General features: G+C 41.7%; 1 protein-coding gene across 1 annotated transcript in view; it reads right to left on the bottom strand.

Moving 5' to 3' along the window:
• The window catches only part of SLC9A4 (solute carrier family 9 member A4), a 38232-nt gene extending 16873 nt beyond the window's left edge, over positions 1-21359 (bottom strand). Inside the window, exons 1-7 of the mRNA XM_052774106.1 lie at positions 20802-21359; positions 17249-17712; positions 11732-11991; positions 8367-8584; positions 3533-3735; positions 1338-1424; positions 820-890 (exon numbers count right to left, since the gene is read on the bottom strand). Coding sequence (XP_052630066.1) covers positions 820-890; positions 1338-1424; positions 3533-3735; positions 8367-8584; positions 11732-11991; positions 17249-17712; positions 20802-21063 — 1565 coding nt within the window. The 5' untranslated portion in view covers positions 21064-21359. The remainder of the gene's footprint in view (positions 1-819; positions 891-1337; positions 1425-3532; positions 3736-8366; positions 8585-11731; positions 11992-17248; positions 17713-20801) is intronic.
• Between the last annotated feature and the right edge of the window lie 1013 nt (positions 21360-22372).

The following is a 22372-nucleotide window of genomic DNA, read 5'->3' as shown; positions in this document are numbered from 1 at the left end:
TTTTAGCCCATGGCATCATCATACGGTGTTTGTGGAAAAGGAAGATTAGTCTCTCCCCACACTCCCCTCCACATGCTGCGATGGCCAACATGATGACAAGGCTTCCTTAGGGAAAAGGTAAAGGGAACAGCAGTTCAGAATGGCAGGTCCGTCTCTTCTGGACAGTGCCTGGAAGAGCCGCAAAGCTTCACAAAACCACCTCATCCTGCTTATAGAAGGCGCAACACAGGTCCTGCATTTCTAAGTGAAGACCAGCTTGGAAGTATCTGTTTATGCTACTGGATATTTAAATTCAACCATTACCTTTAGTACTCTAATTTTAAATATTACTGAATACAAAGTCCTGTAAAGACAGGTGACTAATTATTATTGAATCTGTACTCACCAACAAGGGATCATATTTGCTGTGGAGGCTTACAGCAAAACTCAGTGAAGCACTGACAGCTTACATATAGCTTCTGTTCTAAATCCAGACCTAAAGGATCATTGCCATGGATCTAAGATTTATGCCAAAGCTATGTGCACAGGCTGATGCCTGCAGCATGAGTTCATGTGCTATGTTTTTCTTTCAGAAGGCTTATTTTCTGCTTGTTTGTGCAGAAGCAATTTAACAGGCAATATATGAGCACTGCGCTCCCAAGAGATAATGGTTACTCAGGAGTTCACTTTTTAAAAAGAGATATTGCACACATCCCAAATAGTTTCATGCTCTTTTAGCTTTATGGGGCACAAGATTGATTTCCTATTCTATTTACCTATTGTATTTTACATGATAGATAGGATATTTTATTATAGTAGGCGGCAATAAGAGATTCTTACTTATCTCTCAGCTGATAATGACTCCAATGTCCACATATGTCTTCGATACCAGCCTTCAAGTGATCCATCAACTAAAGAAATGAAACAAACATGGAAAAATTTTAAGTGGTCATTATAAGAAAATAATGTCACCACAAATATGCCATTATTGTGTGTCTAGAACCAGTCAAAAGATGGCAACAAAGGTATCCGACAAATCTAGCAGGGAAGGATGACGAGTGCATTTTGTAAACACTACCTTTGTTTCTGTCCTCCCATGGTCACCAGGATCAAGAAGGAAGGGCCCTGCTACACCGTGACACATGTAGTACCATATTATGATAGTCACTATGAATATAAATGAGATATCATATTTTAAAAAATTATGCCTAAGGTTTCCTCTAAATGTTGTTAAAAGCATTCAGTGTCCAAATCCACTGAATGCCACTGCTACCAAATGCCTCCCTCTGTCCAGCTCTTTTGGAATACCTTTTCTCTTCTTCTTTTTAGGATGCCAGCTACTAATACAAAAAACTTACTCGCACATGAATTTCTTCATTGATAGACTCCTTTTTGTTGGTCTTTTTAACATCTAGGTATCTGACCAATGGTCCAATTGTGATTCCCTGCATTTGGAACAACGAGTTGAAATGTTAATTGTCTTTTAGAACAAACAGAAAGAAAGCAAAAGGATTTAATTTTAATCAATTAGGAAAATGGTGTCTTAGGCACAAGAATGATCTATTACTTGAATGGAGAGATACATAGGAGGATTAAAACTCAAAGACTTAAAAAAAATTACACACCAGTTTTTTTTTAAGAGAGATTGTATTTATCGACCTATTTTAACTTTGTAAAGTAGCTGACTAACCTTCTTCAAAGCAGCACTCACTTGAAAGAAAACATTAACTTTGTGAGGTTCTTACAATCTTGAAACCTCTTCAACATTGTTAGAATTAAATATTTTGCATTTTTTTCACTTAGAAACCATTTTCAGCTATTCCCAATTCTTTATTGCACTGCTACAGAATAGCATTTAGAAAGGGGAAATAGAAACAAAATGTTTTTTCTGAAACATTCTGGTGGAATCTAAGTACCTAATCACAAGTGCATGGTGCTCCATTGGCACCCTGGAATATCTGGGGCATTGGTATGGGAAAATACAGAACATGGGATGCAAGACCTCCAGAAGATCCAGTTCTTCCAGGTACAGCAGTGTAAGCCAAGTGGAACAACACAAATATCTGAAGTAGACACCTATTCTTACAAACCTGAGTTATTTGCTTTATTTTTCTCTAATATTCTTTTACAAAGGATTTCAAAATGCTCTCATTTGATCTCCAAGATGCATGAAGATAAAAGTAAAAATTTCAAAATCCTTCATAGAACAGATATATTGTTTTCTGTTCAGTTTGAGATACACCACTAGTAGAGAATGATTCTGTGCTGAAGTGTAAAGTTCAAATGCTTCTTAATTTGGAAGCATTAGGAAGAACATGTGGAGTGAACATAAGAGATTTCGGAAACAAAGTGCCCTTTTCCCTGAATATTTCAAAAGACACAGGTTTTCAATACGTACTTTCTGAAAAAGTTATTTAATAATACTTGGAAAACCCTGAAAGGGTAATTACACAGTGCAGTGCTAAATCTGGCCATAAAATACAATAGCTTTTCCTAGTTTAAGAGTAAATTCAATGCAATCTTCACTATGAAGCTTTCAGTCACCTCTATTACATGAAATATAAGGTCTCCTAGGAGACCTTATAGCAGCCTTCCCGTACCTAAAGCAGGGCTACAAGAAAGCTGGAGAGGGACTTTTTACAAGGGCATGTAGTGATAGGACAAGGGGTAATGGCTTTAAACTCAAAGACGGTAGATTTAGATTAGATGTAAGGAAGAAATTCTTCACTGTGAGTGTGGTGAGGCACTGGAACAGGTTGCCCAGAGAAGTTGTGGCTGCACCATCCCTGGAAGTGTTCAAGGCCAGGTTGGACGGGGCTTGGAGCAACCTGGTCTAGTGGAAGGTGTCCCTGCTGTCCTGGTTTCGGTTGGGATAGAGTTAATTTTCTTCCTAGTAACTGATACAGTGCTGTGTTTTGGACTTAGTACGAGAATAATGTTGATAACACACTGATGTTTTAGTTGTTGCTAAGTAGCTCTTATCCCAACTCAAGGATTTTCCAGTTTCCCATGCTCTGCCAGCGAGGAGGTGCACAAGAAGCTGGCAGGGAGCATGGCCAGGACAGCTGACCCAAACTAGCCAAAGGGATATTCCATACCGCGGGACATCATGCTCAGTGTATAAAGTGGGGGGAGTTGGCCAGGAGGGGCTGATCACTGCTCGGGGACTGGCTGGGCATTGGTCGGCGGGTGGTGAGCAATTGCATTGTGCACCACTTGTCTTTCTTGGGTTTTATTTCTCTATCTTTTTGTTATATCCCTTTTCATTACTGTTATTATTGTTATCATTATATTTTATTTTATTTCAATTATTAAACCGTTCTTATCTCAACACATGAGTTTTACTTTTTTTCCGATTCTCCTCCCCATCCCACCGGCAGGCGGGGGGGGAGGAGCGAGCAAGCGGCTACGTGGTGCTTAGTTGCCAAGTGGGGTTAGACCACAACACATCTGCCCATGGCAGGGGGGTTGGAACTAGATGATCTTTAAGGTCCCTTCCAACCCAAACCATTCTATGATTCTACAAAAGCAATCCATTAAGAAATACACTTACTTGGATGAACACGGTGAAATATATAACTACAAGAGTAGCTGTAATGAACAGGTTTTTTCTTGGGAAGAGATTCACTGGAAGCAAGAACGCAAGAGAGAAGCTGCTGGCTCCTCGAAGTCCACTGTAGGAAATAATTAGTTGGTCTTTGAAGGTGAAGGGATAGGTTCGGAACTTGTTACTGATGTAGAAGAGAGCAAATACACCTAGGAAGGGAAAAAAGCACAACTATTATTAATCAAGGAGAAAAGGAAAATATTTAAAGCAAAACAACATCTTGGCTCAGGCAGCTGTTGACAGACCTTTCTTTTCAATTTTGGGTTCTTGTAGCTTCTCTTTGACCAACTGCTGGATCTGTTTTGTGTCAAATAATCTCCTAGAAAAGACCATGGTTCCTAACTGCTTCAGGATTTAAATTCACTTATGCAGTTCAGAAGTGAGATTAGGGGAAAAGTTTTACTTTCTATATTTATGTTGCACGGTTCTTCTCCAAAGTGTTCTGGGGACAAGACAAACCACTGGATGAGAGTTTTTCCTGTGCCTTCCCTTGCAATGTTTCCTGCTTTCTGCACAGTATCTGCCCAAAGTGTTTGAACAGTGCTTTACCAACAAGTCCTGTGGACAGGTTCACTGAAAGGCAAAGAGTAATAGCATTTTAATTTTTAATCCTCTGGCTTATTGTGTCTCTAATTCTCTGTTTATTTCTCAAATTTCATTTTGCTCTTAATAAAAGTTAAAATTAATCAGACAGCCTGTGGCTGTCTAAGGGCTGCAGCTTTTCTTTATAGAGTACATTTAGCAATTTGCTTGATTTACTTTTAATCTTCTTCATCTTCCATAAGAAACATGTATACTATGTTTTGTGTTGAAACTGTTAAATTACTGAAGTAAAAGCTGACAAATGCTGATAATTACTGGTGTTATTTTACACAGCTGTCACTGATAAACTCAGTGGATTATTATAGGTAAGGCCAGTAGCAGTATCATGTTATATAGGTTGCTGGATACTGCTTTATATAACACCTTTTTTGGCTACTTATAACTATGCTAGACATCAGCTACTCAGACTGAAACTGTGTATGTGAGGTATCACCCTCAGGCCAATTCTTTTTATTTTATTCAAGCTTCAGAGAAAATGTTGTAATCATTTTATCAAACAAATTTAGCGGAAAATATTTCAGCCTTCCTCAAGAAAGCTCTAGCACTCCCCTTGGTGTTTGAGAGAAGGATGGACATGTGGCAGCAAAACAGCTTTTGTATCAGAAGAGCACTTCTTCTGCCTTGATTGGAAGGATATTCCAATACAGAATCCAAAAGTAAGGCTCCGAAAGTAAGCCTTTAAAAACTTAGAGGCCATGCTTGGTCCAGGATTAGCAAGAAAACATTTAATTACTTTCTTTTTGCTGTCAACCCACAAGAATCATATCACCTCTACTGCTCAGAACTTGTGTCATCCCTATATAATAGAGCTGTTCAGATGCACATACTTGAACCTTCACAGGTTTCCCCTTTCCTCTTTTTCCGCTCATTAAATGCCTTCCTCCAGGGCTCCCAGGCTTAAAAGTCAAAGGTCTTGAAATGTGTATGGGCTTTGAGGTTCAAGCCAACAGCTTCCTCCTCTGGTATTTTTTTTGACTGAGGGATAAGCCACCTGAGAGATTTAAGAAATAGCACCTTAATCTCAGATGTTTGATGCCAACACTTAGCTGGTCCCAAACATTAGACTCAGAGTACTGTAGGCTGGAAAGACCTTTGGAGGTCATCCAAGTCCCTACTCAAAGCAGAGCTAATCAGATCAGGTTGGTCAAAGCTCCAGTCGAGTCTTGAATGCCTTTAAGAATGGAGAGCTGGGCCGCTGTTAAAATATTGGATCACCCTCATGTTAAGCAATGGGTTCCTACTGTCTAATCAGAATCTCCCATGTTCCAGCTTGTGTCTGTTGCCTCTTGTCCTATTGCTGTGCACGTCTGAGAATTATCTGGCTCCATCTTCTCTCTCTCTTCTGATCGGGTACTTGTAGAAAGTAAGGTCTCTCCTGTGCCATTTCTTCCCCAGGCTGCATAGAACAGAACTCTCAGACTCTCCTTGTACGTCCAGTGTTCCAGCCTCTGACCAGGTTGGTGGCCTCTATTGCACTTGATCCAGAACCTCTATGTCCTTCCTATACTGGGGAGCCCAGAACTGGAGAGAGCACTCTGGAGTCAGCACACACTTCCACCAGTGCTGACAAGAGGGAAAGAAACACTTTGCTGGACTTGTCGGCTACACACTTGCTAATGTAGCCCAGGACACGGTTGGCCTTCTTTGTCACAAGGACATAATTCTGGCCTGTGTTCAACCTGTTGTCTACCAGGCCAGGTCCTTTTCTGCAGAGGTGCTTACTAGACTCCAAGCCTACACATGGAGTTATTCCAACCCACATGTAAGTCCTTGCCTGTGGTCTTCCTGAACTTCATGAGCTTTCTGTCAGCCCATTTCTCCAGCCTGTCCAGGTCCCTTTGAATGGAAGCCATCCAGAATATTGACTGCTCCCTGCAGTTTGGTGTCAGCCACAAACTTGCTCAGTGTGCACTCCATTCCATCCTCCAGGTCACTGATGAAGACATTAAAACAATATTGGTCCCTGTACTGAGCCCTGAGGGATGCCATTAGCTACAAGCTAGATGAGTATTTTGAGCCCAGCGGTCCAGCCAATTCCCTTCCCACATTAACAACCAGTTCAACTGGCCAAAGTCTGCTCTTTGAAGTCAAGGGTTGTAATTCTGCTGTTTGTCGGCTTGCTCACTCCTCTCAGGAGCTTAGCATCCACGGTCTTACGGTCACTGCAATTAAGGCTGCCCTGAATCTTCACACCTTCATCCATTTCTTCCTTCTTTGTGAGTGGTAGAGAAGACGAAGCCTATTCTCCAGCTGATTCATCAACCAGTCTCCAGCAACTATCACTTGCCTTTTCCTCTCAACCCCTTTTTGCCTTCCCCTTGAGGGCACAGCTGGCCCTGATGAATCACCTGAGGTCTTGTTCCTCCTCAATACCATAGCAGATGATGCTGGGCCAATGTCCAAGCTCAAGGCTGGGCTCTGTATGTAAAGCGAATATAGACAAGGGCTGAAGGCTGGAGGAGGTGGTGGCAGGTGCCCAACGTAGATTTCTGTCCCACAGGATGCTCCAGAGGGGCCTCCTTTAATTATAAACGAAGCATGGGGGAACTGACCTACTAACTTAGTTAGCCAAGGTACGTGCCTAAATTTCAGTGCTCAGATTATCTCCTCCAAGGCCACCTGATGGAATATTTGGATTTCTCATTTTCTTTAAAAATATAAACTACTCCGAAAAATCTTACTGAAATTCCAGAAGAATGTTATTAAGATGGCCAATTCAGGCACTCAGAAGTTAAAAAAATGTCAGAAATAAGATTGCCTGCATAATTGTATTTTTGGCCTTTTCTTGTGTAGTACTTTCAAAAATCTTTCATTACAAAAGTATCATTCACTCATATTTTTTACTAAATTTAAGTGACACATAACAGTGGCTGAGTAGGATGTGTTCCATAATTCATCATCTCTCCAGAGTAAATACATTCACTTTCTGTTGCAGCAGTTGTAACTTAACCTGATACAGAACAGAGTATTCACGTTCAAAAAAAGAATGGCATAATTCATGGGCAACAGGTCCAAACCAGACCCCTATACAGTGTAGGCAAGGAGTGTACCCTCTCACATCCCTAACACAGTGACTGTAGATGCTGAGGATGTAGGAGGTGAAGAAAGCTCAGAAAGTGGCGAGGCTTGCAAGCCTTTCCTAATTAGCATCTCCCACAGGCTCTGTTGAAGACACTGCTAGAGGGTTGGTCTGACCCAGTAGGTCATTCCTTTTTTTATGTCAGCTAGAATGTTTGGCTGGACAGTACTAGTAGATGAGGGAGAAGATGGCAACGTGTTGCCTCTCTGCTTCCACAGTTGCAGTAAATTTGCTAACAGGCACGAGAGCAGCTCATACAAGAACTCTGCCGGGACTGCTACTACCTACAGAACACAACCAGCTTTCTTATTGCTTCTCCTTTTTCAATGTTACTGTCAACCTATCCTGGACATTAGAAGTGGATGAGAAATTGTGTCCCACAGCATGTGTGACATCCTCTGGAAACTGCCCTGCCCAAGCTGGAGGGATCCCAGTCTCGCAGATTAGGAGGTAGGAGACCTTTGCAGGAATGGGGAGACACTGTGTGTAGAAATGGAGTAATTTCAAACAGGCACTCTTTTCTAGCAGTTTAAAACTTCAGAGTTGACTTGCGAGGAGCAGTAGCATAGCATGGTTGGCTTAGATGTAGTATAAGGAAGGAAATAGAGTCCCTGTTCAGTTATGTAGCGGTGCCAATTTTCACCTTCCCTCTTTTTCAATGCCTCCGGCACTCCTGGCCCAGGACCTGTAGTGTTATGGCACCAGAAGTGTGGTGATGGACATTATCTAATTAGTAAGTTAATTACAGTGTGCAATGAAATCATTATGAAGCCCACTTACCCAAGGGCATATAGTTAACTAAGATATAAGCATCTATATAGACATAATCGTGGTAATATTTTAATTTTGCTTAAAATATTCCATTCTCACCTAATCATAAAGTCTGTGCTTGGAGACTGGCATTCAGATTTGTTTGGGGCTTTTTTCCCTCTTTTTGTCTATGTGTAGATTTGTGAAATTAACTTGTCAGTAACATAAGCCTAGTAAATTCATTATTAAACTGGTTATGCCAGTCCACACAGACTTTTCTAACATACCTTTGTACCAGAGGGTTTCTCTCAGAAGTGCAGAGAAGGTTGCCTGAAAAAGCCGACTTACTCAGTGTCCGCCAAACGAGGCAGAAGAGCAGAGTGAAGCAAATGAAGGCCCAGTTCCACTCGTGGTTTTTCCCCACTGTAGACACTCCCATGAACACGAAAATCAGGGTCTCGCTGACGCTGCTCAGCATCTTCATGAAATATTTTATTGTGGTATAGGAATTCTGGGAAACATTCTCCTCCACGTATTTTTTCATTGTCACTGCACATGCTGTCATCCTGTACCAGGCAAAACATCAGAGATCAGCCACGACCTGTTTTTCTTTTCATTTAAGAACAACCTCAGCCTTCATTACCTTCACTCTCCATCACCAGCCTCTGACCTTCCTAATACCAAGAAGCATTTTATTTCTTCGATAATGTTAGCTATTTCATTAGGTAGAAGAGCATCTGCATTCAGCTTTACAAATCTGTTTTGCATACAGGAAAAAGAAAGCAAAGCAGTCAGCCTTCCTGACGAGGAAGTGAGGATATCACGTTCCAGTTCAAAGTCCATTTTATCCTGAATGCCTAACCCACAGCCACCAAGCACCAAATATTTGAGTCTCAAACAAAGGGCAAGTCGGTTTTGTACCAGCCTACAGACGGGTCGGTTAGAGGGGCGCAACCTGCCTCTTAGTGATCTTCTTCTTTGAGGAGGTGGTGGTGGGAGAACATGGTGGTAGTCCTATGCCAAGGCCAAAGCTCCTGACGGCTCGCTGCCAGCTGGCTGGCAGATCAGCAGGGCCAGGGTAAGCTTCAGTGACTCTCCACCCACAGCAGAGAGAAATTCAGTTATCCTGCAGAGGTGTCCTTCCCCCCTTTTAGTTACCCAGGGTGTGGGGAATGTGCCTAAAGAAGCCAAGGGATGTTTTCCATCTCTTTGCTGTTAATGAAGACTAGAGCCTGCTTCAGAGGCATCAGCAGCCACCAGCACAGATGCTGGTAACAATCACAAGGAGCAGTAGTCTTTGAGCAGCCCCACTGAAGGAGATTTCCTCTCCCCTGCTTCATTTTCCATGGCCACAGGTAATAGGTAGACAGAGTGCTATGCTAGTAACATATTCCATCATCTGTCTAGTTTCTACTGATATTATTTTAGTCCTTGGGGTCTTCTTGTGATGATATTTTTCCAAACTTGTGAATTCAGAGAATGCTGACTGTTCATTAAATAACCCTTCATCTAGTTTCTGCTCATTTAATTTCCACTGAGGAAATCTCAAGGGTATTCTCGTGGAGCTGAGACATTTAGCGGGTCCAAGGACACTCTAAGACAAGACCATTAGGCATTAATGTTTAATACTGTTGATTTTCAGAGACACATGCATAATTGACTTTCATGATCCAAGTGAAAAATGAATGAATTCCTCAATAATTCAGAAAGGTGACAATAAGTTCCCATCCCTAAACCAAGCAATAATTTCCTTAATGAAGCAGTAAGAATAATAAATCCCAATTATATTAACATTCTTCTATTACTAATAATTTCAGCACTCTAATGAAAATAAGAAGCAAAAGAAACAAAGAGCTATGTAGCATAGTGTAATGAATAGGCAGGGAAGCAGTATTTTGGGCAGCGCAGGTAAGAAAGGGTCCATATTGTATTAGTGCTCACTACATAGTAGGTCTAACCCTGCTCAACTAAAGTCACCAGTCACCTCAATCAGAACAGATGTGTTGGATGTGCAAAACATTGTACAAGACTTGTCTGCTTTGTCTAATTGCTCAGAAAAACATATGTCCTTATTTAATATGGTTAAATATTCAGATATTGCTTCCCAGGGCCATCCTGCAAAGGTTGTTTTTACAAACCCAGTTCTACTCTGAAGCTGAACAAATTGGGGTTGCTCAGCCTGGAGAAGAGAAGGTCCAGGGGAGACCTTATTGCAGCCTTTCAATACATAAAGGGCACTTATAAGAAAGATGGAGATAAACTTTTTAGTAGTGCCTCTTGCAACAGGACAGGTGGTAATGGTTGTAAACTAAAAGAGGATAGATTTAGACTAGATATAAGGAAGAGATTTTTTACAATGAGGATGGTGAGGCACTGGACCAGGTTGCCCAGAGAGGTGGCAGATGCCCCATCCCTGGAAACATTCAAGGTCAGGCTGGATGGGGCTTTGAGCAACCTGATGGAGCTGAAGATGTCCCTGGTCATGGCAGGGGGGTTGGACTAGATGATGTTTAAAGGTCCCTTCCAACCCAAACTATTCTATGACTCTATGATTTTATGAAATCAGGGTTTGACAAGCAGAGGTGAGTAAATGCACCTGTCTGGACATCAACAGCCACACACTTGTATTTGTCAGGTTTAAACTGGTTTGTCCTCAATAAAGGGAACTCCTTTCTGCAGCACCACAGCCCGCAAGACCCAGCACGCAAGCTCAGCCCCAACACAGGCCATGCAGGGCTGCTGCCCCCCACCAGCTGGGCACTGAGCCTGCAGCAGCCAGCAGCACTAGCTGGAGCATTTACCACAATCAGGTTCCCATTTTTTTCCACTTTACCCTGCTGTTTGGTGTGGTTTCTTTGAAATTCACCTACCAGCAGTTTTCTTGTAACGTCTCTCACTCTCACCCCTATTCCTTCCTTTCTCTTCTGACCCCTTTCCTGCTGCCATCCTCTTTCCTTCCCACAATACTCACCCTCTCCACATTTACCGTGGTCGATAGACCTGCCAGTTTTCTCTCTGCAGTGGGCACCCGTGCCATCACAGCACTTTAAGGAAGCAGTTCCCAGCATTACAGCAGTATCAAGCTATCCTGATCACATCAAAATATGACTGTCAATATCCACATACGTGAGTATATGTATGCATATGTGCTTGATGTTCTCGGTTGCCTGGTTTTGCCCAGTTTCAGTTCCAGTGATGCTGTTGAAATGTAATGTAATTCCAGTAAATTATGTTAGAGCTGGTGTTCACAGCTGTATACAAAAGCAAGAACTCGGATGTCCTTTATTCAGTTTTCCATACTCATTACTTTCAATCTCTCTTGTAATTGGATGGTGATGATGCTTAGAAGTAAAGACAGTTACACTGATCTATTATCAAATCATTCTCTCATTCGGCTGATCTTATCAGAGGTAGCAGCCAGATGGTGGCAGCACTAGTCATCTTACCCACAGCTTGCAGTATCTTTTCCAACCAGCAAAAAATCTAAAAAAATTTCAGAGCAGATACGCACTCTTCAGTAGTACATCTGTGACTATGGGTTTGCTTTTCCTAGTTACCACTGCATTTTACAGATCCCTTAAAAGCCATCCACTGCAGATCTCTAGGCCAGAAACTGAAAATGCACGTATTGTACCAACCTCGAACAAACCACCTCCTCAAAACAATGCCGCTTCCCTCGAGAGGGCATCCAAAAAGCTGTAAGGGATACTCACGCCAAAATGCCTGAGATGTAAAGGGTTTCAGCGGACAAGTAAGACAGGTAGCTGAACATGAAGACCAGCAGGGGTTCGATAGCAGAAACGTTGTGGGTGAATCGAGTCATGAGTGCTGAAACGAATCCAAAGACGATGCCAAACAACACGCCACCCAGCCCCACCACGAAGAAGCGAGCGAAGCCAGCAAAGACGTCGATGGATTCAATTTCTTCGTACCGGTGCATCTGGGTGAAGGCGATGAAGATGTTATATAAAACCTATGCGTGAAAGTAAGGAGACAGCAGTCAGGCATCTTTATGAACCTGGCAGGCTTACTCATTTCATGGGGGGGTGTGTATATATATATATATATATGCCTAAAATTCCTTTAGACAGCTCAGCAAAATAACAGTTGAAATCTCAGCTGGTTCTTAACAAGTCCCAGAATTAAGGTTCTGTTAAATGTCCTGAAAAATAGCAAAAAAAAAAAAAAAAAAAGGTAAATGGGTATGTAATAATGGTAAAACCCTGGGGGATCAGATGCAATTGAAGTAACTGAAAAACACCCATGCTTTTTTGATTTCTGAAGGTAAACTTAATTATTGATCTTTGTAGCAGATGTTGAAAGCCCAGCTGAGTACCTTACCAACCCCAGGCTCTCCCTTCCATGTTCTCTTTCTAAGTCAGGATGGGGCAGGGCAGCGACTAAGAATCACACTTTTGATTTAAAACCCATTTAGGTTGTGTGTATGATCATTAGGCTGGACACACTTCATTAGATGGACTCTGGAATGGTCAATGTTTTTCAATAGCACTTGACACATAAACATCATGAAACATCACTGGGAATGGGAAAGGAAGAAGGGAAGGGAAGGGAAGGGAAGGGAAGGGAAGGGAAGGGAAGGGAAGGGAAGGGAAGGGAAGGGAAGGGAAGGGAAGGGAAGGGAAGGGAAGGGAAGGGAAGGGAAGGGAAGGGAAGGGAAGGGAAGGGAAGGGAAGGGAAAGGAGAATGATAGCCTCGGTTTCATATCGTCTCTAGCTAGATAAATACAGCCTCTCCATCCTTACATGGTTTGGGTTTGATACCACTTAACCTGCTTCCCAGGAACTCTTGTGTCAATCTCAAAGTGGGAAACAAAAGTTGTAGCATTCTAAATGGCCTAAAGATCTTTCACACATATATTTTGACTAGAAAGCTTGAAATGACAAAAATAAAAAGAAAGCAGTGTCAGATTAGAAGAAAGATTGAATTTGCTACATTATATAATTTGGTCTGTAAAGGTAGTTTCATTTAGTTCAGAGCAGATAAGTTTACCATACTTCTATTATCAATAATTTCTTTTCTGCAGAAATTCATGATGAAAAATCTTAGGTATATTCCACTTTCATTCGTCTTTTAGAAACTAATAGAAAGTTTCCACAGTAATGAGTGGTATAGTAATAAAAAGGTCTTAGAAGTTGCTGACAGTTGGTTAACATTAAGTCCTGTCAGATCTGTTTACAGGCAGTGTATAACACATGAAAGTCACCTTTAAGTTTTCAAGAGAATTTGGGGAACATCTAAAGCCACCAGCTCTCCAAAGCTGTTGCACCAAAGCATTAGTTCAAAAATGCAAAATGGACCAAAATCATTTGCCTTATCTAGTTTTATTTGGTCTTTCTCCTTCATATAGTTAATTCCAGGAGGCTATTAAGAAGATTAAAGTAGATATTTGCAGGTAGAAGAGTCAAGCTCATTAGGATAATAATTATTCCCCAGCTACTATCTAATCTTAAATTGCTGCTGGGAACATATGACCTTGAGCTGTCACACAGCCTGTTCTCCAGGAGACTCACTGCTAATATTTCTGTGGGACAGGCAAAACACAACAAAATGTTTCATGTGAGAAAATACCCAGAGGTGCCTTTTCCTAATGACTATGTAAGAAATTAGGCTCTTCAGTGGCAGATAAGGAAAAGAGGGTTCATGTCTCCACAGTAAATAAACCTTACTGTACTTACCATATAGCTTTTCATTACAAAGCCTGTTTTGTCTCTGTTCCCCCCTTCTTGCAGACTTCAACCTCTTCCTAAGACTTGTGATTCTTTATAAATGATACCAAGGCATGAATCTATGCTGACTTATGAATAAAGCAAATTATTCTCAGCAAATGACTTAGTAAGTTTTTCTCTCTTTTTCTAGTTCCTAAACTGTCTATATGATATAACTGAATTGGCATTACAATGGAAATTATGGAAATATGACATAATTTCCATTTCTTTGCAACATGCTTTGTGGGAGTAAACTGTTCTGTACAACATCCTGCACCGCGTCATACAAGTAAGGCTCCATGTAACGTTGCAGTGTTTATGCCAGTAAATGAAATACTTTAATTCTTTATGTGGTATAAAACCTGAATCAGCTTAGGATGCTCTTGTTCACTCAAAAAGAAGGGATGGATTGATAGTTGGCCTCATTTAACAACTCTGAGAAAGTCGTGCTTTGGGTTTTTTGGAGGGGACATTACCGTGTCGTGGTGTACCACTGGCTGGCTGTTGGAGCCAGGGAGAGGAAGAGAAAGCGCGACACTGCTGACCACAGGGGACCTCCCCGGGGACGCGTCCCTGCTCCGGCTGTCTAGATGGTACAAACATTGCACATGCCATCCACATCAGAAGCGTTGGAAAAAAGATTTTCAAGTGACTGCCTTAACCACCAACACAGGCAGCCCTGATGATAACTCTTTCTTTCCACCCTGGTAACTCTTTCTGACCACATGCATTTAATTTTACTCTAAACAGAGTGGGTCAACTTCAACAGCAGGAGCAGAGAATATCTCCATCCTCCTTCCTAGCACCCATACATCCCAGAGAGGTAAATTTAAATTTACCACAAATAAAGAAATCAATTTTACTTCGGCCTCCATCATGCAGTAGATTTCTTTTAACTGCTCTGCTACCGCATACAAAGAAGAGAGGACATCATTAGAGAAAGTAGTCACTGCCACTCCATTTTGAGTACAGCGAGATGTATAGGTGTTCTCAGTGTTTCTAAAATCAAGCCTCAGAGTTGAAGTAGTCCGGGGAAATATTCTGTTTCCTGATGTACACAGGTGCTCAGCTCCTGTTGAGACAAAAATGGTCTGTGTATATGCAGGAGCAGAGCTTCAGATGCCTGAAATACTTTGCAGCAAAATCAGGATCCTCCACCTGTGTTCAAGTTTGAATGAAATCTGCACTGAGTTTACCAACATCACTGTTTTGAACAGGACTTTGAAACTCCCCTAATGTATGATACATGTTAGGACCAGTCCTGTTGCTGTCCGCGCTATTCTAATACTAACAGTCTACTCAGAAGCAATTGGGAAAAGGAGCAATTAACAGGACCTGGAGCCTTCTTGTTCCATCCATGGACATGGCCCGGCTGAGGAGAATGGGAAAAGGTACAAATGGGTAAAAAGGGTAAATTATCCACTTTTGACCCAGTCCCTTAAGTCAAAGGCACAACTCCTAAATCATCATTTTAATTCCGCAGTCTATTATTTTGCAATTTTTTTATACCAGGATATTGAACTAAATATAGGAGAGGGAGCTATTGTTGCCTCAAATGTAATACACAAGTTCAGCAAAATTCATACCAGTTTTTCCTGCTGGGGAAAAAAATGTTCAAGCTGTTAAGCAGACTGGAGAGAACCAGGATATTTGTATTTAAACAATCAAAAAATATGTATGCTTAATATATCTTGGTGATATTATCTTTTTAAACACAGAGAGTTAACTCAAAGGAAACTGTTAAGAGAGAAATGGGGAGGAAATGGTAAGATAAGACACCTGAGATAAACACTCTTAAAGCCCTTAAAAAAGCAAGTGGGGTATCAGAGAGGACAAAGCCAGCCATTGGGCTCCATCCAGGTGACAAATACTTCAGTCTTCTCAAACATGAAGCCAGGTAGAGATTTTGAAAATTTGAATGCCCAGACAGTGGATGAGAGGTGGGTGATGCAGAAATGCATCAGCAGGAGCTGACAAACTGATTGCAAGCTCGCTGCTGTGAGAAGAGCCCCAAAGATGAGGGTGCCTGGGGCAAAGGGAACGCACAGCGCTGTAGCCAATGTTCCCCATGTGCAGCCCTTTCTTCTCTTTTGCTAACACACCTAGTGCTGCTGAGGAGTGCCTAAATACCAGGTTTTTAAAGGCTTTCTCTCACCCCACATTTATGCTGTAACAGGATCCTGACTGAAAGCTCATGTACATACCATCATGAGTTGGACCCACATCATAAATAGCAGCTGGGAACAAAGGGAAGGCAAGGTGGAGAGCCAGTCAAAAAAAAGGATGAAACAAGCTCTTCCAGAGTGAGGAAGAGGTATTACTTTTTGAGGTCTACACTAGAAGGAACCAAAAAGACAATTGGAAGTGATAGATGCATTGAGGATTCTTTTGTTACAACTATAACACATAAGCAGTTTACATGTAAAGTTAAGTAACATTTGTCCCTTAGTTCTACATCAGCCCTACATCTCTGATTCACCAAGAAGGATTTGTGATCAATAGGCTGTGGCTGCAAGAAATTACTTCATTCCTTTTCCTTTTCACATTACTCATAAACTGCACTTCTCCCATGAAGCCCTTCAGCAATGAACTCTGTACAGATTTTACAAGTCCAGGTTGTGCCATACCTCATATATAACAGTATCTGAATAGTTTTTATGTGTTTTAGATTCCTGTGATTTAAATTCTGTAAAGATCTTATCTAGCAAAACTCCTTAACTTCTAGTTAACTTGCAGCACATGAGCACTCCTGTTGGTTTCTGAGCAAACGATTTCCTGCTTGAAATTTCTTCCTTGAAAAACATGCGTGTTCTAAGTGTTTTTCTCAATTGTGGTTTACAGCTAGAATTTCAGGTTGCTCCAAGTTTTAGTAAAACTAATGAGAAAGGGGGAAAAGTATTAGCAAAAGGAGCTCTGTAAAAACATGCTTTTCCTATTTAAACAAAACAAAACCACAAAAAAATCAAATGAAATCTCTTTTATTGCAGAAGCATTGTTTCTAGATGCTTGAGCTAAGACAGCCAAGAAAGGTGAACATTTGTCAGATGTCAATTTTTTTACTGATATAAACAAGTTATGCGAACTTATTAGTGGCTTTTGGAATTCCTGTCTAAGGTCTCTGGGAAACTTCGTAGAAGCCTTCAATCTTTAAGCAGAACAATTTTCTATTTATTTGCTTGCACGATGTCAAGAACGTTCCTAGGACTTACACTGATCCTACCAGCAGAATCAGCTGTAGCTTGTCCATTCACTTCAGTGAATGCAAGAGCAAGATGTGATGTCTATTGTGTATGTGTATGCTTCCCTGTTCCAGCAGCTCTAAAACCACACATTTATGAAAGAGTTAATATAAGATGTAATCTTTAGATACGTTAAATTACTTGTGTGTAATGGAGTGGAGTATTCATAAAATAATGTATCTAGGATCTCCTTGTCCTTTGCCCAATAACCCTACAAGCCACAAGAGACTAAAGAGGGGAAAACAAGGAGTGGAAAGAAACTCACCACAGTTATGCCATCATTTAGCAATGATTCTCCAAAGATCATCATGTAAAGCTGCTCATTAACGGAGGCTTCTTCAAAAACTACCAGGGCTGCCACAGGATCCACAGCTGAAATCATGCTGCCAAAGAGCAGGTTCTGCAGCAGGTTCAGGTCGGTCAGACCGAAGGCTTCGATCTGGCAGACTCCGTAGAGGGAGAGCCCAATCCCAAATGAGTTTACCAGAGATCCCAGCACAGACCACCACAGGATGGACCCAAAGTTTTCAAAAAATGGGCGAGTTGGCATGAAATAGCCCTCCTCCAGGACAATGGGTGGAAGGAGATACAAGAAGTAAATACTTGTGTTCATCACTGGTGGAGATTTGTGATCAGAAGCAAAGATGATCGCTCCTACTAGTGCTCCAATGGCAATCAGGATGCAGCTTTCGGGCATGAGTCTTGGTAATCGGTGATAGAGATGGAAACCTTGAATAAAACATTAAGGGTATTATTCAAGTTTAAATTAACCTGATATCAGACAGATCTTTTGCCTGCCTTTGAATACTTTGTCTTCAGAGAGCCAGGTTTTGTTCTTAGGATTATGAATGTGAAAACAGGCAGTACTGTTCCGTTCAAAATTAAACATTCCCAGACTTGCGTCACTAAAGCAGGGGAAGAGTTTGGCCATGAATGTCTTCTCTTCCCACTCCCCAGCTCTTGATTTCTAAGCAAGTGTGCCTGAGTCTAAGCTCCACTTCTAGGAATGCAGAAACCGCTTTGAAAAGGTACTCTGCAATTTGGAAAGAAAACACTCTTCAAGAATCCTTGCTGCCCAACCGCTACTGCCAAACCTCTGACGCACAGTCTTGTCCTTCCATCTCAAAGCGAGCAAAATCCCTGGCTGCAGGTTCGAAGGCAGCTGCTGAGGACGGTCCCTGGCTGCAGAGCTCCCACTGGATTTTGGCTGACCAGGAACCTGGAGAAGCCCAAGGGAGCAGGGAGCAGCTCAGAAGCCACGGTCTGCTCAGCTCCCTCTACTTCCAGCACTCCCGTGAAGCATTGCATGGACTCCAGGTGATCCACAGACAGCGGGAGTGAGTACTCATGAACAACAAAATATCCAAAGCAGCAGGAATCAAGCCACAGTAACATAAGGCTTTGTACAAGTCGATTAACCTTGCTTTTCTGGGAAAACTGCTGCTCCGACATAAGGCAAACAATATTTTGTAAAGAACCTTATGAGTTAGTTTACTGAAACAAAACCAGTGATTTCAGCAGAGCTGATCAAATATATGAGAAAATAACGCGTCCTAAGGGATTTTTTTTCCACATTGGAATAAAGGTTGAGTCTAGACTAGCAAATTAAGCAGGCCAAAGACTTTTCCAAGCAGAAAGGTTCAACTTGCATCCATACAGCCAAATTCTCTTCCCTACCCCAGCAAGAAGCGGTCACATCCAACCTGCCTGTGGGAACCGATCCTGGCCCCCAGCCCGCCCGGGCACTGCCTGGGAGAAGGCTTGTGGACGTCGACCAGAGCTGCGAAGGAGCACACCAACACCGATGTGGTACGGACAGTCACACGCAGCTTCCTCACCGGGGGCTTGTTAGTTTACAAACATAGATGTAGCCAAGCTCTTTTACAGAGGGAGAGCTACACTTACCGTATAAAAGTTTTATAATTCTTCCCATTTAACAAACACGAATACTGATACCAATACTGAGATAATGCCTAGCTCATTCAGTTGCTATACCAGGAACTGTGTAATCATATTGCGAATGAGAGGTGCCTCTACTAAAAAATGTAAGGAATTTTTCAGGATTTACAAGAATGAGAATGTGGCAGACTAAGAAACCTATAAATCCATTGGCTGCGTCTCCATGCCCGAAGCTAGGTCAACCTTCATGCCATAACTCTAGAAGCTAATGTCATGACTGCATTTCTGTGACCCTCGGATTATCAGTGTTCAAAAGTAAAGGAAAAGAAAAATATTTTTATGAATTTTTAAATAATTTATTTAGGAGACTATTTGTTTTTACCAAAAAGTATGTTAAGATCATAACTCTACTCATCTCCTTTTTTAATGAAAAAAAAAAAAAAATGTTCAAGTCTTCTGTCAGTTTTACAGAATAAGGGGATTGTTTTGCCTTTCAAGACCTCAGAAATGTTTCCCACCCTGAAATCTTGAAATCCAGAAAGAAGATAATACCTGAATAAAACACTGAGAATTTTTAACAGTTTGGAAATCTTCTTCCCTGGGTAACCAGATTATTCAGACTAACTCTTTCTTCCAAGTAGATTGGAAGTCAGCAGCTCCACGCTTTTCATCAAAAATAATATTATTTGAAAACTCCCAGCTAAGGAACAGGTCTGCTTGGGAGGCATTACACCCTTCTTCTAAAGTATATATATTTCAAAACAAGAATATTGAGTAGATGAGCCATATGGCAAGTTGTGTGCTTTTATGGATGATGAATAAAGGAATTGATCAATATGTTCACTGCTAATACACTCTGCTGATGCCCTAACAACAAATTTGATTTGTGAAAATTTCTATTATTATTTTTGCAGTAAAGACATTTGTTTATAGGAATTGGATTGAGATCATCAGCTATTATGAAACTGGCAAATCATGGTCAGTGGTAACAATTTTTGTCAATTGCATGACTATGACATGAAAAATGTTTATCTTCGGGCCACCTCCAGAAAATCATCAATCCCACCTACCAGCCTGTTCTATAGTAATGTTTGAAAATCCTATGGAAAGATCAAAAGGACAGGGAGATCACATGTGTGCAGCTCTTCACATTATTACCATCTTCTTCATTTATTTGATATTGCTGCATTATTCTGAATGGTCAAAATAATTTGAGCCCAGCCATGCAAAAGTGTAAGACACACGGCGAGCCATTTGTGCTATGTTAATTGCAGTCCCTACTTCTCCATGAGTTGGAGATATCTTTCTTCATTCAGATACCTACATGGAGCTCTAATAGAAGCTAGATGTATTGGTATGTATTCAAAAGGCACTTACCCTACATCTCTGATGACCTACACCCTCTTAGACTCTCGGTCTCTCTCCCCTGGTATTACTTTCTGAGCAACTTCAAACAGCAAACATGTAAAACAAAGACTCTTAGGGAAATGTTTCCCATTATTTGCAAAAAGGAAGAACTCTTCCCACTTTTCTCCCCCAAATTCAATACGCTTGAAGTCTCAGTCTGGTGTTACTGATTTCTACAGCTGTAGCAGGTTGTAAATTCTGATATCCTGTGATGTTTAAAGACTAGAAAAAGGGATGGACAGCACTGTTGTAGGGGATTGCCGTTGCTACTCCCTAGCATAGACAACCCAAGAGACCTGAGGGTTAGAGCTCCTATATTTATTTAAGCAAGCTGGAAGCATTCAGAGGTGGCATTTTGTCATTGTCATGGTAATGAACACACCTGGTTTTTTGAGGACAGAAGCTGTAAAAACAATCCCAGCTACAAAAATGCATGGAAGATACTTGGTTACATGGTACGTTTTTAACTTCTTGCTGAGGTAGGAGGACCCAAGATCCCATTTTCTACTTACCTATTTTTGCAAGAGAGGCAAGGAGGATCCAAAGAGTAACTTCATAGGGAATTTGCACATAGTCATAGTCCACTGTGAAAACACGTAGCCTCGTATCTTGCGAAGAGCCAACAGCATCCCCGTGACCAGGTTCATAGTGAGGCAAGAAACTCTTGCTCAGGTTGGGGTCATCCACATAAGCAGCAGCAGAACAGCACACCAGACTTGACAGCGACAGCAACCAGTTCAAAAGCTTTGCATGTGCGAGCGTGGCAGAGCCCATGTCTGGGGCTGTGACTATTTTATTACAGATATAGCGTATAGTGGGTGCATGAAGGTATGCAACACTCACTCCTGTTGATCCGTGCTGCTCATAGCCACGGCCGCTTCTTCCTCAGGGCTGCTTCATTTGCCTGTTAGAGGTCATTTTGAAAGCCCTAATGTGCCTGTCCTGTTCCTTGTGTTACAGACAGACCTGGAGTTTGTATGAAGATACCAGTTCTGCAGGTTCCTCCGACCCAGATAAACCTTGGCCACAGCATCACCCTGTTAGGGAATAAAAAGCCCTTTCCAACTACATTCTTTATGCAGCCACTCTGATTTTTTTCCCACTGTCAAAAAAAAAGAAAAAAGAAAAAAAAAAAAGCTGCAATGCACACCATCCAGGCACGAGTAAGTAGCATCAGGTGGGAGAGCCGGTGGCACCCTGGGCAGGCAGGAGAGCCTGCTCCATGCCTTCCTCTCCTGCCCTCACTCCCCGTCTGCTTCCCCAGTGCAAACTGGCACCTGAGGTACCACACTTGGCACTGCTCACTGGTCCTGTCTCACCTGGTAACCAAACTACTCGGTGTGTAAATAAATGGGCTTTGCAGGGCTTCCAGTAGGGACATCTGGTGGAGGAGCACGCTAATTACGTTCTCGTTTAGAGACGTGTTCTCCCTCTTAAATGCAGGTATGTAACTTAGCACATTAACAGAAAGAGGAAGGGCTGAGTCACATCACGTACCTAAAACTGGATCTTGAGTTGTCTTGTATTGGACTTTTGTTTTACTCATGCCAGGAAGGCATTTACTGGACGGCCGCATTATCTTCCTTCAACACAGCATTCACCCTCATGGAACGTTTTTTTTAAATGGTCAGCCTCTTCTCTCCTCTACAAAACCACCATGTTTAGTGTTAGGATAACAAAGTGTGCAAACATAGTAGTGTTGATTAGAAGCTGCTAAAGCCTGTATTACACACATTAGAAGTGAGTAAATTTAATTTACTGACAAATTATTCAAATTGCCCACTGATTTGGTTGTGTTGGCAAACGGTGCAGACTAGTGAGAACAGAGATGGACCCCCAAACAACTAGTGCTGAGGACCCCACATCCATACTGCATGTGTTTGCGAGGGGATTCTTTCAGGCCAGCTGGTCCCACAGACTGAGTGTCCCTTCATGGGTGGAGAATATTTTCCACTTGACTTTCTGTGGAAAGGGATCCGGTATGTGCACCTGTGATGCTCTGTAGTGCAAAGCAAAAGGCAATAAGTGGTGACAACTGGGAAATTCGCTTCAAAAGCTTATCATGATCTGAACTAAACCCCCA

Source organism: Harpia harpyja, chromosome 22 (assembly GCF_026419915.1).
Source record: "Harpia harpyja isolate bHarHar1 chromosome 22, bHarHar1 primary haplotype, whole genome shotgun sequence".
NCBI lineage: Eukaryota > Metazoa > Chordata > Aves > Accipitriformes > Accipitridae > Harpia > Harpia harpyja.
The sequence above is the reverse complement of the archived record's forward strand: the minus strand, read 5'-3'. Positions and strand labels throughout refer to the sequence as shown.